This window comes from Manis javanica, chromosome 1 (genome assembly GCF_040802235.1).
Source record: "Manis javanica isolate MJ-LG chromosome 1, MJ_LKY, whole genome shotgun sequence".
NCBI classification, from domain to species: Eukaryota; Metazoa; Chordata; class Mammalia; order Pholidota; family Manidae; genus Manis; species Manis javanica.
In genome coordinates, this window is record NC_133156.1 from 77,319,789 (window position 1) to 77,335,461 (window position 15,673).

Here is a 15,673-nt window from a genome sequence, read left to right on the forward strand (position 1 = left end):
ACAGGCAGTTACATTTAATAAGATGGAATTTCAGATAGATTGAATTCATAGTAATGGCTTTATCTCATATTTCTTTCTTTCATATATTTCCCAGTATGTTTACATTATTTTATTTCATTATTCTCTATCACAGGGCAAACATATTTTTTGCTTATTTTTTGCTCTTTTTCCTATGTATTTTTCCAAATAAGATAAAAATGTCACAAATACATGCATGCATGTACACATATATACTTGTCAAACTTATGGTATCAAACCTTTACAATCCTACACAGTCACTTGGCCTCCAGAGAATTTCTGGACATATTAACATTAACTATAGGTAGTGTATTTATTTTCTGTCCTACTATTAATGAGGGTTCAAAGCCTAAACATGTGCATAGATGAAAACTGAAATTTCAGAATCATAAAGTGTTAACCTCTATTTTGCTTTAAATGTCTGAGTTAAAGGTGACCTGGATAAAATCCATTTTGTTCGGCTTTTTAAAGTCAGTGATAATGAATTGGAAAGTGACTAACTGCCTGCATATTGTAATGTACACTCACTTTTAATAATACTGGAAATATCCTATAAGACATAGTTTTACATACGTGAATTGTAGGTGAGCAGTATTAAGACTGACATACCACCTGGGTAATAGCTGACTTTCATCAGATTTTGAGGTGCTACTACAATGAATAATAATTAAAATATATACCTAATCGCTGCCTGTCTGTCGGTAGTGCTAATTGCTGTCATTGAAAAGACTGAATTGTTTAAGAAAAAGAGAGAGAAAGAGAAAGTCATTCTTCATTGAAGCTATCTCCCTGTATCATTGGGAGCCTATTTTTAGTACCTATAGAAGTCATGATTTTTGAATTTATTAAGGGCTGTGATGAATGATAAAACAAATCACCCATTTACATATCTTGACACTGCTTTGGAGAATACTTATTTCTTACAAGCAAGTGTCACATTGTATATAAAAGCTGGCTAATTGTGTGCTAATCTTCTCCATTATCTAGAACTCTCTGATATGGTTTCTACCAATAGTATATTAATCTTACCTACTTCAAATGTATAAAATATCTTCTAAAACCCATTTCTTTTATAATTTCTGCTTCCTCACATTGTATAATTTTGCATTCAGCTGCTAATTAAGATTAGGAGTATAAATTATAGAATACATATCTACTTTAAGCCATCAAGGTTTTATAATACATGAAAATACTATTATTTTATCCATTTTAAATGTAAAAAGGGAGAAAGCATTTAAGAACATTACTGGATGTTGTGTTTGTTTTCATAGGTTTTTTTTCACACAGTTCAATAGTTTCATTGATCTACTGTTCCTTACAAAAATCTGCCATGCTTTGTGAACTTCACTTTCTAATCTCATACAGCAACCCTTCCTTTATGTTATTCCTGCTTTCCCTGGTCCCAGAACAGTAGGGTTGCCTTGACAAATCTATTCAAAAGCCATTCCTCGGCCTTTATTGGTGGGGACTGGGGCCTTTGAAATTCTCTTCTCACTGCAACACAGCTGACATCTTCTTCCAGACAGAATGAATTAAGGAAATACAATAAGACACTTGATCTACCAGTCAAGGATCTTTCCATAGTGAAGACGGATTCCATGGTGCACAACCAGGGCAGCAAGCATCTAAAAATATACAATATGTGCTTGTTTACCAGAATAGTAATCAGCAATTTTTTCAACATGATTGATAGGATGATTTCTTTTAAAATAAATGTCTGGAAATTCATTGTGTATGTGTATATATGTGTGTGTGGTGTGTGTTTTGAAAGTTCTTAAAAAGCCATATAAGGTTAATCACATTTTTTAAGCCAGACTTCAAATACAGACTTAAAATGTATACAAGGAATATAGATTATTTTTATGTCGTTTGTTTGACTTGTAAATCATCATTATCTTAGAGGTTGATCTTTACATGGAAGGCTTTGTGTCCTCAGACACACAGCTACAATTCACCAGGTTGTCTTTCTTTTGAACTATTTAATACAGCCTTCATTGAACCAGGTTAAAGTAACAATTAAGAGATAGTATATTTATATGGGCTAGATTTTGAGAAGTGCAAAATTTATTACTTCTGTTGTTACAAAGACAAAGCGTATTGTTTTAAAATGTACCTATTCTTTCACATGTTCAACTTTGTATTTATTTCCATCTAAAAGTGAAAAATGGACACAGTTCAATTTCCCTTAATTAAAATCCTAACCTCTTATATTGTGTCATGGTTCACAGAAGGTTACAATTCTTCTTAGTATCAGCACAGATGATTTGCTCATTTGTAGAAGATAACCTTTTTTTCTACAGTCATGTTGGTCATGAATATTTTCTGACTATTTATATTAGAAAACTGTTTACAGCCTATGGAAAATAAATTGAATTGCTTCTATTGGTTGATTGTAAAGGATAAATTAATCTTCGCAGCCTAAAATGTTAGTCTTGGCTTAAATTGTGTTTCAACAGAAAATTGTCTCTATTATATTGCAGAACTGTTGTAATTGGGTCTCTAGCTCAGAACCATTAGACACATCAGTGGAGTCCATGCTGCCTGACTGTCCCCGAGTCTCAGCAGGTATGTGTTTGATGAGCGATGTATAGGGATTTTTTGAAGGTGAAAAATATGCTAATGAAATGTGGAATTCTGTTTTGTGAATTAAGCATGTTTTACCTTTGAATGAATTATTGGTAGTGTAAGACATGGGTCTGATCCACTACCAGAAATTTGTTAAGTAGCTGAAAATGCTTACCAAACAGCTCAGTGAAGATGAATGGGTGAAATAATTTAAGAGTAATGTCAACAGTTGCTTTTGAAGCTTAAGAGGAGACAAGATGTACATATAAAAAAAGTTGTTGAAGACAAGGACTGGGTGGCCGTACAGGGTCTCAGAGTATTCATCTCCAGTTGAGTACCAACTCTCTGATACAACAGACAGGCAAGGCTGTGAGTTCAGACAAGAGAGGTTGCTGTGGCCCAGAGTCTGCAGACAAAATTTTCATGTAAAAGATTTTGGCTGGACCTTGTGTGTTAGACAGGATTTGGATTTTAGGAAAATGTGCAGGATGGCATTCTAAGCAAAAGAGCAAGCAGCGTAAGGAGTCAGTGTTGGAATGGATCTGAAGGTGTTCACAGGAACAAAGGCAAGATGGGCCTGCCTGTTGAAAGGAAAAGGAAAGAGGTGGGGTGGGAAGCACCTCAGGAAGAAGGTTGGCTCCAGACAGTTAAAGATGGGCATGGATTTCTAACCTACTCAATTTGTACTTTAATCTCTAATCCTAGGTAAGAGGAGAGTGACATTTTTTATCACTTCCTGGTTTTGGTTTTCACAGTTCCCAACCAATTTAGATGGTAAACACAAAGAGTGAACAGTGATATCTGGTTATGGCTACAGAATAGAAATGGGCTTATTTTGGCCACAGATGCCAGAGAATGAGCAGAAGTTTCTAAATGAACTACTCCCTATAACAATCATAGGCGCTATCTAATCACTAAGCACTTAGAGTTGCAGACATGTTTATATATTTGAAGGAAATAATTTGGCCAAAAATTCAAATTCTAGGTGGAGAACTATTACCATAACTAAATTTCACCATCATTAGTACCTAAACTGGAACTGAGCTTCACTATCATTATAGCTAAACTTTCCAGGTCTGTCAGTTAAGGCTCATTCAGAGAAACAAACCACTAGGATATATATATACTACAATGTATATACATATGTATGTATGTGTGTTTGTAAGTGCATATGTATATAAGCGTGTGTGTTTATATATTAAACAATCAATTCTCTTTATTAGCAGTAGTTATGTTCTGTAAAGTCACTGAGAACACTGATTCATCACTCCTGGGGAAATGCAGGGTTAGGTTCCTGCAAGCTTGTAGTCACATTTTCATCAACCAATCAATGTATAACCTTGTTTTATGAATATTTCTGTTTAAAGACACCTTACTTAATATGTATTGTTGATTGACTAATATTGAACTTAGGGCCAACAGCAGTGTAACTCCTGCCTGAGTGAAGCTCATCTGACACACAAGACACATCACAGTCTTCTTATGCTTCAAAACACTAGACCACAATTCAGCACTGTGCTTGGGGGCCATTTCAAACAGGGAAATCACAATGAAAGTACAAAAATGTAAAAAAAAAATGACAGTGAATAGCCTGCAAAAAGGACACTTGTTTAGAGTATGAGAACTGAAATGAGAAGGTAACACATGGCCTTGTATGACCTTAGGAATATGCACGTTGAGCAACTCAGATTTTTCACCGCACATGCACAAGTTTACAAATGACCACAAAGGCATTAAGAGTATTGATTTGGGGGGTCGCAAATAAGTGTCAGTAAGTAGGTGAATTCACAAACATGGAGTCCACAAATAATGAAGATTGGCTATATATAGTAAAGGATTTGTTACAGGGATTTGACCGGATTTGACCAGAGCTGATTAAGCAGTCTCTGTGAGAATGTCAGCTTTGCATCCAGTGCTGGAGCTTGAATCTACAGAGCAGACAGTTGTTAAGGGAAGATAGATATAAAGTGACAGACAGCAGGAATGAGCTAGACCCCAAAAGCATGAACTAGAGCCCGCGAGAGCAGACTTAAACCCAAGTCAGTTCTTGTTGCTTTTGTCCTTGGTGGTATGGTGTCCTGTGGAAGACAGTGCCCTTTGTTATGGAGCTAACCATACACAGATCTGGCCTAGGCGTCAGAGATGTAAGGGAGAATATAGGGGAAAACAGAGTAGATCCAGTCCTGGATACTGCCTCATGCCACCATGTGAACCAGCAGATAAACACATTTGAACTTGAAGTTGCTGCCATTTCATTTTAACCCTCCATATTTCCCACAGAGATCTCCCTTGTGTGCCAACCTAACCAGAAACCTATAGTTTGAAAAGGAATTCTGGAAGATGTAGTTCAACCTAGCTAAACTGACACATTACAGAGCCTCCACAGTACACCCCTTGTCCCCTTGGCACTCATATATATCACCTTAAATAAGACTTAATCTCCAAATAAAGACATTAATGAATTCATGCTTCCTCCCAACATGATGCAGTTAACCCATGCACAACTGGAAGCACATTAACCTTTCCACAGAAGAGGGTACAAAGCCTTTTTATTGTCTTTGGCTGATGTTCAAATGAATAAAAGAAGAAAACAAACATTTGTGGTACACACACACACACACACACACACATATATTCCTATCAGAATAAGGAAGAAATACTCATAATTATTACATTCCTCATTTTTGCAATGGGTAATGTAACTGGTATTTATAACTACCTTCTTGCCATATTCCCTTTGTTCTCAGCAAGCACCTCAACTAATCTTGGTTCTTTGCAAGTGGATGACCCATACTTTCATTCCTGAAGGGTCAGGGCAATTAGCAGTCCTGCCAGAGTTAGACTGTTGTAGTTTTCTATTGACAGTAATCACCAGAAGTACTAACAGGTGTCCTAGAGGATATCCTCCATTACTATGCTCTCATTACTGCCATTTTGTAGTAGCAACTCAAATTTCTCATACTCAACAGGGTCAGTCACCCCAGCCAATACGATAACACTCTGCTTTGCTTGTTAATTCAGTGGCACAAGGAGCTCAGAGTGGCAATGGCAGTCTCAACTTCCAGTACCATGGAATCATTGTATCACTGATAGAAGCATCCTCCCTGTGGAACTAAGACCTTTAGCCAAACAGTCTAAAGTTGTGAATATGGGAAGCAACAGTTTTACTAGTAGATCACTGAGTGTAAAAAGAGGAGGAGTCCGTCGCATTTCTACCTCTCCATTCCCAGATCGGGAGAAATACAACAGTATATCAAGTGCTGTTTTAGAGTAAATATCACATCATGGAGGACATTGTCTCAGCCCTACAAGGTGTTATCACCTAAACAGGCACCATATCTGAGTCTTCAAAAAGTCATTCCACAACTCCATCAAATCTGCTATGTAAAGATAATGGGGAACATGTAAGACCAAGTGGATGTTGGCAGACCTCAGGCTCTTTATTATATCCTCCTGCTTGCTCTCTCTGATGAAAGCCGGCTGCCCATGTAGTGAGGTATCCTATTTAGAGACCCATATGGCAAGGAATTGATGTCTCTAGCCAGTAGCCAGCAAGGACCTGAGACCTGTCAACAGCCTTAGAAGAGGATCTGCTCCCATTTGAGCCTTGAGTGATAGCAACCCCAGCCAACACCTTGATTGTGGCCTTGTGAGGGACCCTGAGCCAGTCACCCAGCTAAGCTACTCTCAGATTCCTGACCCATAGAAACTGTGAGTGATAAGTGTGTATTGTTTTAAGCTTCCACATTTTGGGGTAATTTTTCAACAGCAGTAAACAATTAATACAACAGGCTTAAACTGTTGGTCACTCAAGCCTAAGTAGAAACAACCTTAAGTTTTCTTGAGATTAAAGCCCAGTAGGGCTCATCTTTGCTCTGATATCTTAGGGCTTAAGAGCAACTCTTTCTAAGTAGGCACTAAAAAGCTCATTGAAGACAATTCATTCCTACATTCGTTCCCCCACCACTTTACTGTACAGTTTATCAGAGATGAAATTACGTTTCTCCTTTATCACACTCATTTGATCTTTTTTTTATTGAGGTATTATTGATATACACTTTTATGAAGGTTTCTTTTGATCTTAACACTAAGGCGCCTCAACTATTTAGCTCCTCTCTCACAAAATTTTTCTTAGGACAGAATGTGCTACTTTCCGTAACCTGTTCATTTGTAGGGTTTTATTCCAACAAATTTGGCTTAAATCAGAAGATTTCATATACATCTGCTAGCATATAACCGTCTAGCCATCAAATATTTATTGAGCCCTTATTATGAACCTGGTCCCATTCTGGAAGCTGGGGACTTAGTATTGAATAATTGCTTATCATGACTAACTTTTTAATGCAAAAGATTAAAATAAAAAAATAATAATTGTTTCCTGATCTTCTGCTAGTGGGTTGGTTCCTCCTTTAGAAGCTGGATTCACATTAGTTTGCATCAGATAATAATAGTGTTAGGGCCAACACCTGCAGTATTTTCCATACTTACTTATGAAAACTGAACAGTTTTTCAGTCAAAATCAGTGATTTCCCTGAAGGGTCCTTTAAAAATGTTGAATAATGGACATGACATGATCAAAATGGGGTTTTAAAGAACATTAGTTTAGCAAATGCATAAAAAAGAAGCAAGAAGCCAGAGACAGTAGACTCAGCAGACTATGGTGATAAAGCAAGTGCATGGCATGACCTGGAGTGGTGGCAACAGGAACAGAGAGGATGGGAAAGCTGTAACAAATATGACTCAGAAGAATCTGCACTCCTTGGTGACAAATAGATTGGATTTTGGGCTAAGGGAAAGGAAGGATACATTGATGAGCTCAAGTGAGAAGCAACTAGGATAATGAAAATATCATTACCAGAGGTCTAGGGGAGATAAAGGAGGAAACAATTGAGGGCAAGGGATGATGAAACTGTATTATGACCTACTTGTAAGTGAGGTGATGGCAGGAAATTCAAATGGAAATAATCAAAGGTTGTCAAAATACCTTTGAAATGCCTGAAATTCTCTGATCAATAATCCTGTTATCTGTAACTTATATGTTAATATTATTTGGAAATTTCAACATTTGTACTGACCAGAAGTTAGTAAGGGATATACAGACTATACATGGTATTTAATGAAGTCCTTTTTTTCCCCAGTTTTCTAAGTTACAAAATTTTTGTCTTATGTTGTAATATACTTTTATCTTTTGACTAGAAGATTCATGATCATACCAGTGAAATTACCTATGAAAAAATGTACTCATTTAATACTGTATTTTTTTCCTCTTATTACCAAATGTTTCCCTTTAAAAAATAGATCTATTGCTCATTAACAGCTTCACTTTATGAATGTTATTTACCTATGAATGTGTATTTTAAAAACAGGTAGAATAAAATTTTTTAACTGTGCTTAAAAAAATCACTGATAATTATTTTTGGCTCAATCATATTATTTTTATTTTATTTTGAAAGCAAATGTAATACTTGACAATTCCACACTGAAGAGTTGGCAATATTGCACCTTATACTTAAAATGAAGTCTGACTTTTCTGTAATTATAACATACAGTGAATGTTATATATTTGAGGCATCTTGAATACATGTCAGGTTACTGGTTCCCCAACTTCTTTCTATTAGTAGTATTTCCTACTAGCAAAAACAAACAAAATCTCTGTTATTCAGAGAAAAACATATGTCATAAAATCTAAATTTCTTGTATAGCCCACATTCTTGTTATTTTTTTTGTGTGGTTTTTTTTTTGGTATCATTAATGTACAATTACATGAGCAACATTATGGTTACTAGATTCCCCCCATTATTAAGTCACCACCACATACCCCATTACAGTTACTGTCCATCCGCATAGTAAGAAGCTATAGAATCACTACTTGTCTTTCTTGTTTATTAAATGGCAACAGCAAATATCTGCCTTACCTTGTAGAAATGTTATAAAATGTCATGAGAACAATTTTCATGGTATCTGGAGGGATATTTTGAGTTAATCAGAAAGAAGGCACTGTAAAAGTGTAATATGGGGCTATATATTCTCATTAGTCATTTTGAAATTTATTTAAAAACTATTATTGATTATCTTAATCCTGTAGGGGTGAAAAAACACTTGTAGAAATATTCTCCCTTCCATTTCCTGGCTCTAATTCTATTTTTAAACAACAAATAACAGTTATTTATGTTTTCCTATGTTCTTTGTGACATTGATAAGAGTCACAAAATATTACTGGAGTCACAAAATTACGGGAAATTGGAGTCACAGAAAAATAGGAAGGGTAATGAAGAAATCACAGGAAAACTAGTAATCAAAAGAAAGCTTCTCAGTAGGAAATCTGAAAACAGGAAAGCTGAAAGAGACATTTGGAGCAGTAAAGGTGAAATTAGAAATAATCTTGTATGGTGTACTGCTCCCCAAAAATAGCTAATATAATTTTGGCTGTGTATGAGGAGACATTCCTCCAGGTGAAAGGGAAGCAAAACATAAATGTTTGAAAAAAGACAAGGTTATAGAGGACTGCTATCTTCTGACATCTTGCAAGTGTGGGCATAGCTTCCTTTGGCTGGCATGTGACTAACAGGCTGCTCTTTGCTAGACTGGTTCTCACTGGGGCTAAATTTGGGTAAATGCTGCTGCTGAGGCTCATACACTCTCAGCCTCCTCCAGATTCACCCCTTCCACACCTCTCCAGGTATGTGCATTCAGTCTGCATGCATTCAGGTACAAGTGTTTATTTACTATCGACCAGACATTGCTGCATGTGCCAGGGACATAGCTGTGAATTACAACATGTAAAGGCCCCATGTGGAACTTACATTCTGATGCAGGTGACAGACAATAAACAAGGTAAGTGAGGAAATACGCAGTATATTAGATAGTGGTAATTGGTAGGAGAAATATAAAGCAGGAAGACAGGACCTGAAGTATGTGTGTGTGTGGAGGGGAGGACTGGAATTTGTAGGGTGGGAGCCAGGGAAGGCCTCGCTGAGAATATGAGTTCTAGGAATTCCTTCTAGCCCTAATCTTCTGTTACCTCCCACTGATAAAGATAGCATTTGCCTATCTGATGTTAGAGATCTTTTTCCTAAACTTCAGGGTACCTTCTCAGCCCTGATTCTCTGCCCATATTTATTCCCTCCTAATAGTCTCTTGTTCTGGGTCCTTGAAAGCCTGACCTTCTCATCAGAACCACTTTACCAGTCTTCTAAGGTTTCTGGTAACCATAAAGCATAACCATAAACCAGCAAGCTATTAAGGTTTTTCCATTTTCCCTTAAGTGACACATATAGAAAAACATAATATTTGTGTGGCATCTTGGGGTTCACAGACAAGGTTGTTTATGTCCAGAGGCAAATGGACAGAGCCACTCCCTGAGGATCAGTATTTTGACATACCTTTGACCACTTTGCACCAGGCACACAGGATGGAAAGCTCTACATCCTCACCAGCTTCATCTGTCCATCTGCCATTAAGGAAATACTTGACCCTAGATTCACTAAAACTTGTGATCCAGATATCAGCATATTTCCTCCCAAACTTGTATCCATCTCGTTCTTCCTCACACTTTTCATGGCTTGAGACAGGTTTTTCCCCATTATTTCAGCTAACACACTTGATATAAATCTGGGTACCTCAAAGTTAGAACAACAGCATAAATATTTTTAAAAAAAGAAACAAGGAAAAAAAGGCAACCATAGCAGATGGCTTAGGAGTTACGAATTAAACTTGAAAACTTAAACTTTATTTAGACAATCCCATCTTGGTTTTGGATGTAGAAAGGGGCCATTGACATGTACCTAACTGACAAGCCCCATTTCCCCACCAAAACTGAAAGTAGAAAACTGGCAATTTCTAGGTGTACTTGAATTTTAGAAAGCCTGCTAGTCTAGCCCTAATTTTTCCTTGCTTAAATAGTACAGAATGACTGTTTATACTGACTGAACTTACTATTTGCTAAACATTCACTTCACTTTATGCTAAAAATATGTCCTGAGGAAATAACACTATGGAGTTATATCTCTTCTTTGTTAGTGAATAATCATGTCCTTCTAAAGATAGCAAAGAAAATTCAACACCAATTGCTTCTAGAATGTGGTGTCATTCAGAATGTGTAGACAAGTTGAGTTGTCTAATATGTTTTTAGACACAATTCAAATGAATTAGGTAGTTGAAAATCTATATTTTGCCTTGTAAAACAGACCTCAAAATTCAAGGCATATTAGCATATATGGTACTGTACCACTTTTTGACTACACATACTGCTCAAGAATTGTAGCATTCCTCTTTCCAGCCAAAGGATATATATTCTAATCCTTTAAGTGATGTTTTCATTAACTAAATAGCACTTTTCAGACAGTTTTTGTTCATTACTGTGGAATTGGCCTTGTAGCTGTTGTTCACCAGTTAGTTTCCCTATTCATTGTTCTATGCTATAATTATTAGGTAATGTAAGGATAAGTATTCTTAAAGTTGACCACCAAAAACTCCTGTGTTTTCAGTGAATCATTCATTGTAATTAGCTGGAATCAGGAACCCTGGGGACATAACTGATTAAAGAGTCATTCAAAATACCCAATCTAAATATATTATGTAGATCACCAGTAATTTGCCCTGGCTATAGATACTTATTAATCAGGGCCAATATTATCCCATGATTTTTTGACTCTTTCAGCTTTCCAGTAATCACAGTGAATATAAGTCCTCTCACTCCAAAAAAATCTCACTTAAAAAAAAAATAGCCACCATGTATTTTACAGCTTTCTGAACCAATTTGTGAAGAATTCTTCAAAGAATTTGGCAGTAAAGGTGGTAACTCTCCTTTTAGAGAGCTAACTCTTCCCTTTAAAGTTAATTTAAAACTATTTTTGGAATGCTTTTAGACAAATAACCAAGTAATGTGAATTTGTATTTATATTTGAAAATTATAAGTTAGGAGTTGGCTTGGGAGAGCTGTTACTTTTACAGTCCTTATAGCAGTGTCTCGTGGCTCTTAGTGCTGTGTTCCTAATCGTTGAAAAAGTAAGTTGGACCCAGTGGAACCCAAGACAGAGATTTTCATCCTTCCCCATATCCTAAGTATTGCTCTCTCTTTCCATGGCTGTCCACACGTCACTTGTCCTCTATGTCTCCTTCCCTCTGTCAGCTCTGTCTGGGCCACTGCTCTTGATGACTCTGGGTCTGAATATTGCCCTCTGACTCCTGTCTCTCATCTGTTTAGTTTCTATGTATGACTCTTTTCTTACAGTTTAGTTTCTCTGTCTCCGGGCTTCAGTCTCCCCCACCTAGAGACTCTCCGTCCGGTAGCCTGTGTAACCATGTCGGCCGCACATACAGTCTCTGCCTGCCCCTGCCTGACCTGTGTGGTGTACCTGGGTCCACTCTGCTTCCCTTCCCTTGACTCTGTGGTAGGTGCTTCCCTAAAGCCACAAGGTCTCTGCTCTGTCCCACACATTCCCTTTCTGCTGCCATCTATATGCCCTTCCTGCCTGCTCCCTTGTCACATCAGACATCCAGTCGCCAGTGATAAATCTTGTCTAGTGGCAAAAATATTCCCAAAACATACCTCTTCAGAGAAACTGCATTGCTTTCTAGAAGTGATTCAGGAGGTCTAAAATATTCTTTTGTGCTGAAATGAAAATTCAAAGCGAACCTTAGGCAGCATAGGTAGGCCAAATATTTGTGATTTATGAAATCCCAAGATATTCTAGGTTGATTACCAGCACTTTAAAAGCAGGAGTATATTTTTTAAAGATTTTGTTTCATCATAGTTCTTAAAATATACTCCTTCTTTAAAGGAAATAGTTTTATTTAATAAGTTCTGAGAGACAATGTGTTTGATGAGTAACTTCAGTTTTTAGGTATGAGAATTAATTATATTGATATATTATCCTCATAATATTCTTTGAGAATTGATACTAGTATTTATGTCATATTGTCTGTTAATATCCCTTCAAACATACATATCTCACCCCAAGTATTCAATATATTAGTCAATAAATAGAGAAATCTTATACCAGCTAGTTTGCAGATGTTTTGAATAATCTTGACAGGATTCATTTGTATTACATAATTTCTTAATATCTGAAATAGTATAGAAGTTACTTGTTGAAAATTTGGGCAAAGAAACATAAGCATCACTAAGTTTTTTATGTAGCAGTGATGTCTATAAATGAGACTTTTATAAGGGACCCTAAATTAAAATATTGTCATAGCCTTCTAAAATCAATATTGGCTTAGAGATTCTTTTATTTTTAACTAATATTTCTGATGTCTTTAAAAAACAATATTAATTATTTCATATGCGTACTTTATTTTCTTTCAATAAATTACCTTCAAAGAAATCTAAGTCTTCTTTTCATTTTGATTTACATGGCAAAGCAGCCAAACCTTTCCTGCTTAATTTCCAGAGGGAGGTATTTGAACTTAAAATAAGGCATTGTTAATTTAAGGCCACAAATATAAGTGATTAAATATAACCAATATGTGGGAAAAGTACTTTTAGAACTAGGTGGCATACAGTTTGGATTTGACAGTGAAAAGTATAGTCTTCCATAACTATTGTTTAGATTTCACAGCACTTTTCTTATGAAACAATAATCCCTTAGAGTTATTTGGTTTTGCTTTTCTTCAAAAACAATATCAAGCATATAAAATCAACATAAATGGAAAATCTTAAATTTTAGAGAATCAATATTTGTTTGTAAATTAATTAATGATTTAAATTGGTTTCCCCTAATTTTAGAGCCTAATTCCATGTCTTATCCCAAACAAGTTATTCTTGATTATTTTGAGTCAAGAAACTAACTAGAAATATGTGTACCATAATTCCACATTTATTCTCACTTAATATGTACTAGACACTAGTTTAGACTCTGAGGGTATAAAGATTGCTAAACATGACTCTTGCCCCTCAAGAGCTCATAGTCTCCTAGAAAAAAAGTCTTCTGTTTATTTTAAGAATAATAGTGGATAATCTAGAAATTTTAGTGTTCCTAGTTGCAGGACTATTATTGAAATAGGTGGGGTGGGGAGGAAGATTAAGGACTCATAAACTCCTTCAGGACCCAAGAATAACTCTCAGTTCACCCACACCCTCATTTGTTAAATGGTACCCCACTGGTATCTAGAGTCAGTGCATCTTCTGAAAGTATCCATCTTCCTTCCCTACTGTTAGGAGACCCTAACTTCCAGATATATGTTCCAAATAAACATATTGGTTGTCATTTCAAACTTTTCAACGGTGCTAAGTCAACATTTATTAAGAAGAGCTTTGGAATCATCATGACTGGGAGATTTATATTTCCCAAATATGTAGAGAATTAATTCTATAATATGGCCAGATGAAGATCTACAATCATATTCTCTATAAAATGGAGATAATGCTAGCACCATCTCATTAGGTTATAGTTAGAATTAGGTGAAATAATCCATATAGGAATATTTAAATAGCACCTGCAATACAGTTAGGACTCAATAAATTCAGATGTTCCTTGCTTTGCACAGCTCCAGTATATGCAAATCTCAGTTACATAGTTTAAATAACACCAATCCCTGCAAAACAAGGCTCAGATTTCACTTTTCACAATATACTAACTGTATCAGTGCAGTAAGTACAAATCTCTACGTAAATAATAAACGCATATCATGATCAGTGGCCAAAGACCTCTTCTTTCAGTATCTGTCACAGACCATTGCATAGTGGTTTTTCAGTCCAGGCACAAGTAGGACTATTTTCCATTTTACAAAAAATGAATTACTAAAAGAGAAACTTGGCCAATAAGGATGAAAATGCAGCAAAAAAAAATGAAATGATGGAAGTGAAATTGGAAAGTGGGACAAAAAAGATGACCATGTCCCAGGTGAAGTAATGCTAGCAAAAACACTTCACATCAAATGAACTCTGAGAGATATTCATGACATTGGAAGTGCAAAGGATAAAATGTTGGAAGCCAATCCGAATTTAGGAGTACAACAGTTTGCCATGGTATAGAAAAGGCTTGATTGAACTCTGTCTTAAATGGTATGACAAGAAAGCAAACACTGTTCAAACTTCTTTCAATAAGTTTTTTACGAAGGATTTTAATTGTCAATGTTTCCAATATTTTAAATTACAGTCTATTAAATACAATTCATTTTACTATTTTTTCATTCCCCTGTTCATTTTTAGTTGACAGTAGGAGGATTTCAAATGTTTTGACAAAAGTAGAAAAACTTAGAGGCCATGAAACAACCATAGTTTTTCTCATGGATTACTACCATCACTGCATGTTTTCACTTTGCATAGTCCCAAATTAGTCCCCACATTTCCATGCAAAGCAAGGGCTTCCTGAAGTTATTATTATCATTATTAATTATTTTATCAATAAGTCAATTACTATAGTTTTAGAGAAATTGTTTATTCCTCTTTAATATTTGAGAAATAAATACTTTGTGTCATTTCTCTTGTACTTCTCTTTTTGTATTTTCTAGGTTATCTAAGTCCTGGTTCTATTCTTGTCTCTTCATGGGGTTACTCTCAGAGAACATCCCAGTATATCTTGTACAGTAAACTTAATTTTCCTATTCTTCATTATCTATCTTATTTCTCCATTCTCCTAAATTCCATACTGACCCTTCCCCTTTCATTCTTCTTCCTGCTAATGTCCTACGCATCCACAATCTCCCTATCAGTTCTTTGGTACATTGTCTTCCTTTGAAAATGACACCTGCCCTAGAACATATCCTTGTAAGAAATGTCTTTAAATTCATTGGTTTCCTCATTATGGTTCTTCTACCTTTCTATCAGCCATAAAAGACAAATGTTTTTCTTGAATTTAAGTTATTACAAGAAATTCTGTGTAAGCAAAATTCTGTTTAAGTAAAATTCTAGCTGGAAATTGGCCAGATTAATACTTGCCAATGATGCCATGATTGACAACAAAATAAAAACTAAAAGTAAATGCTGCGCATTTCCACTATATACCCTTTTATACTTCTTGAACCCTGTGAATGTAGTTTGAATATTCAAAAAACACTGAGTTAAATTTTCATTAAGTAAAAAGTGATAGTTGAAATTTTGCTTCCAGTTTTCCATTCACTGCTAATTTGATATAATCGCTTCCTA

At 35.7% G+C, this 15,673-nt stretch overlaps 1 protein-coding gene across 21 annotated transcripts in view; it reads left to right on the forward strand.

The window, feature by feature from the left end:
* The window catches only part of ARB2A (ARB2 cotranscriptional regulator A), a 465,105-nt gene that overhangs the window by 322,322 nt on the left and 127,110 nt on the right, over positions 1–15,673 (forward strand). For 20 of the 21 annotated variants that reach the window (XM_073234034.1, XM_073234024.1, XM_073233975.1 and 17 more), the window contains one exon: positions 2,499–2,583. In XM_073234034.1, coding sequence (XP_073090135.1) covers positions 2,499–2,583 — 85 coding nt within the window. Of the gene's footprint in view, positions 1–2,498; positions 2,584–5,604; positions 15,668–15,673 lie in introns of those variants that run through there. The other variant, XM_037012001.2, reaches the window with a different exon arrangement.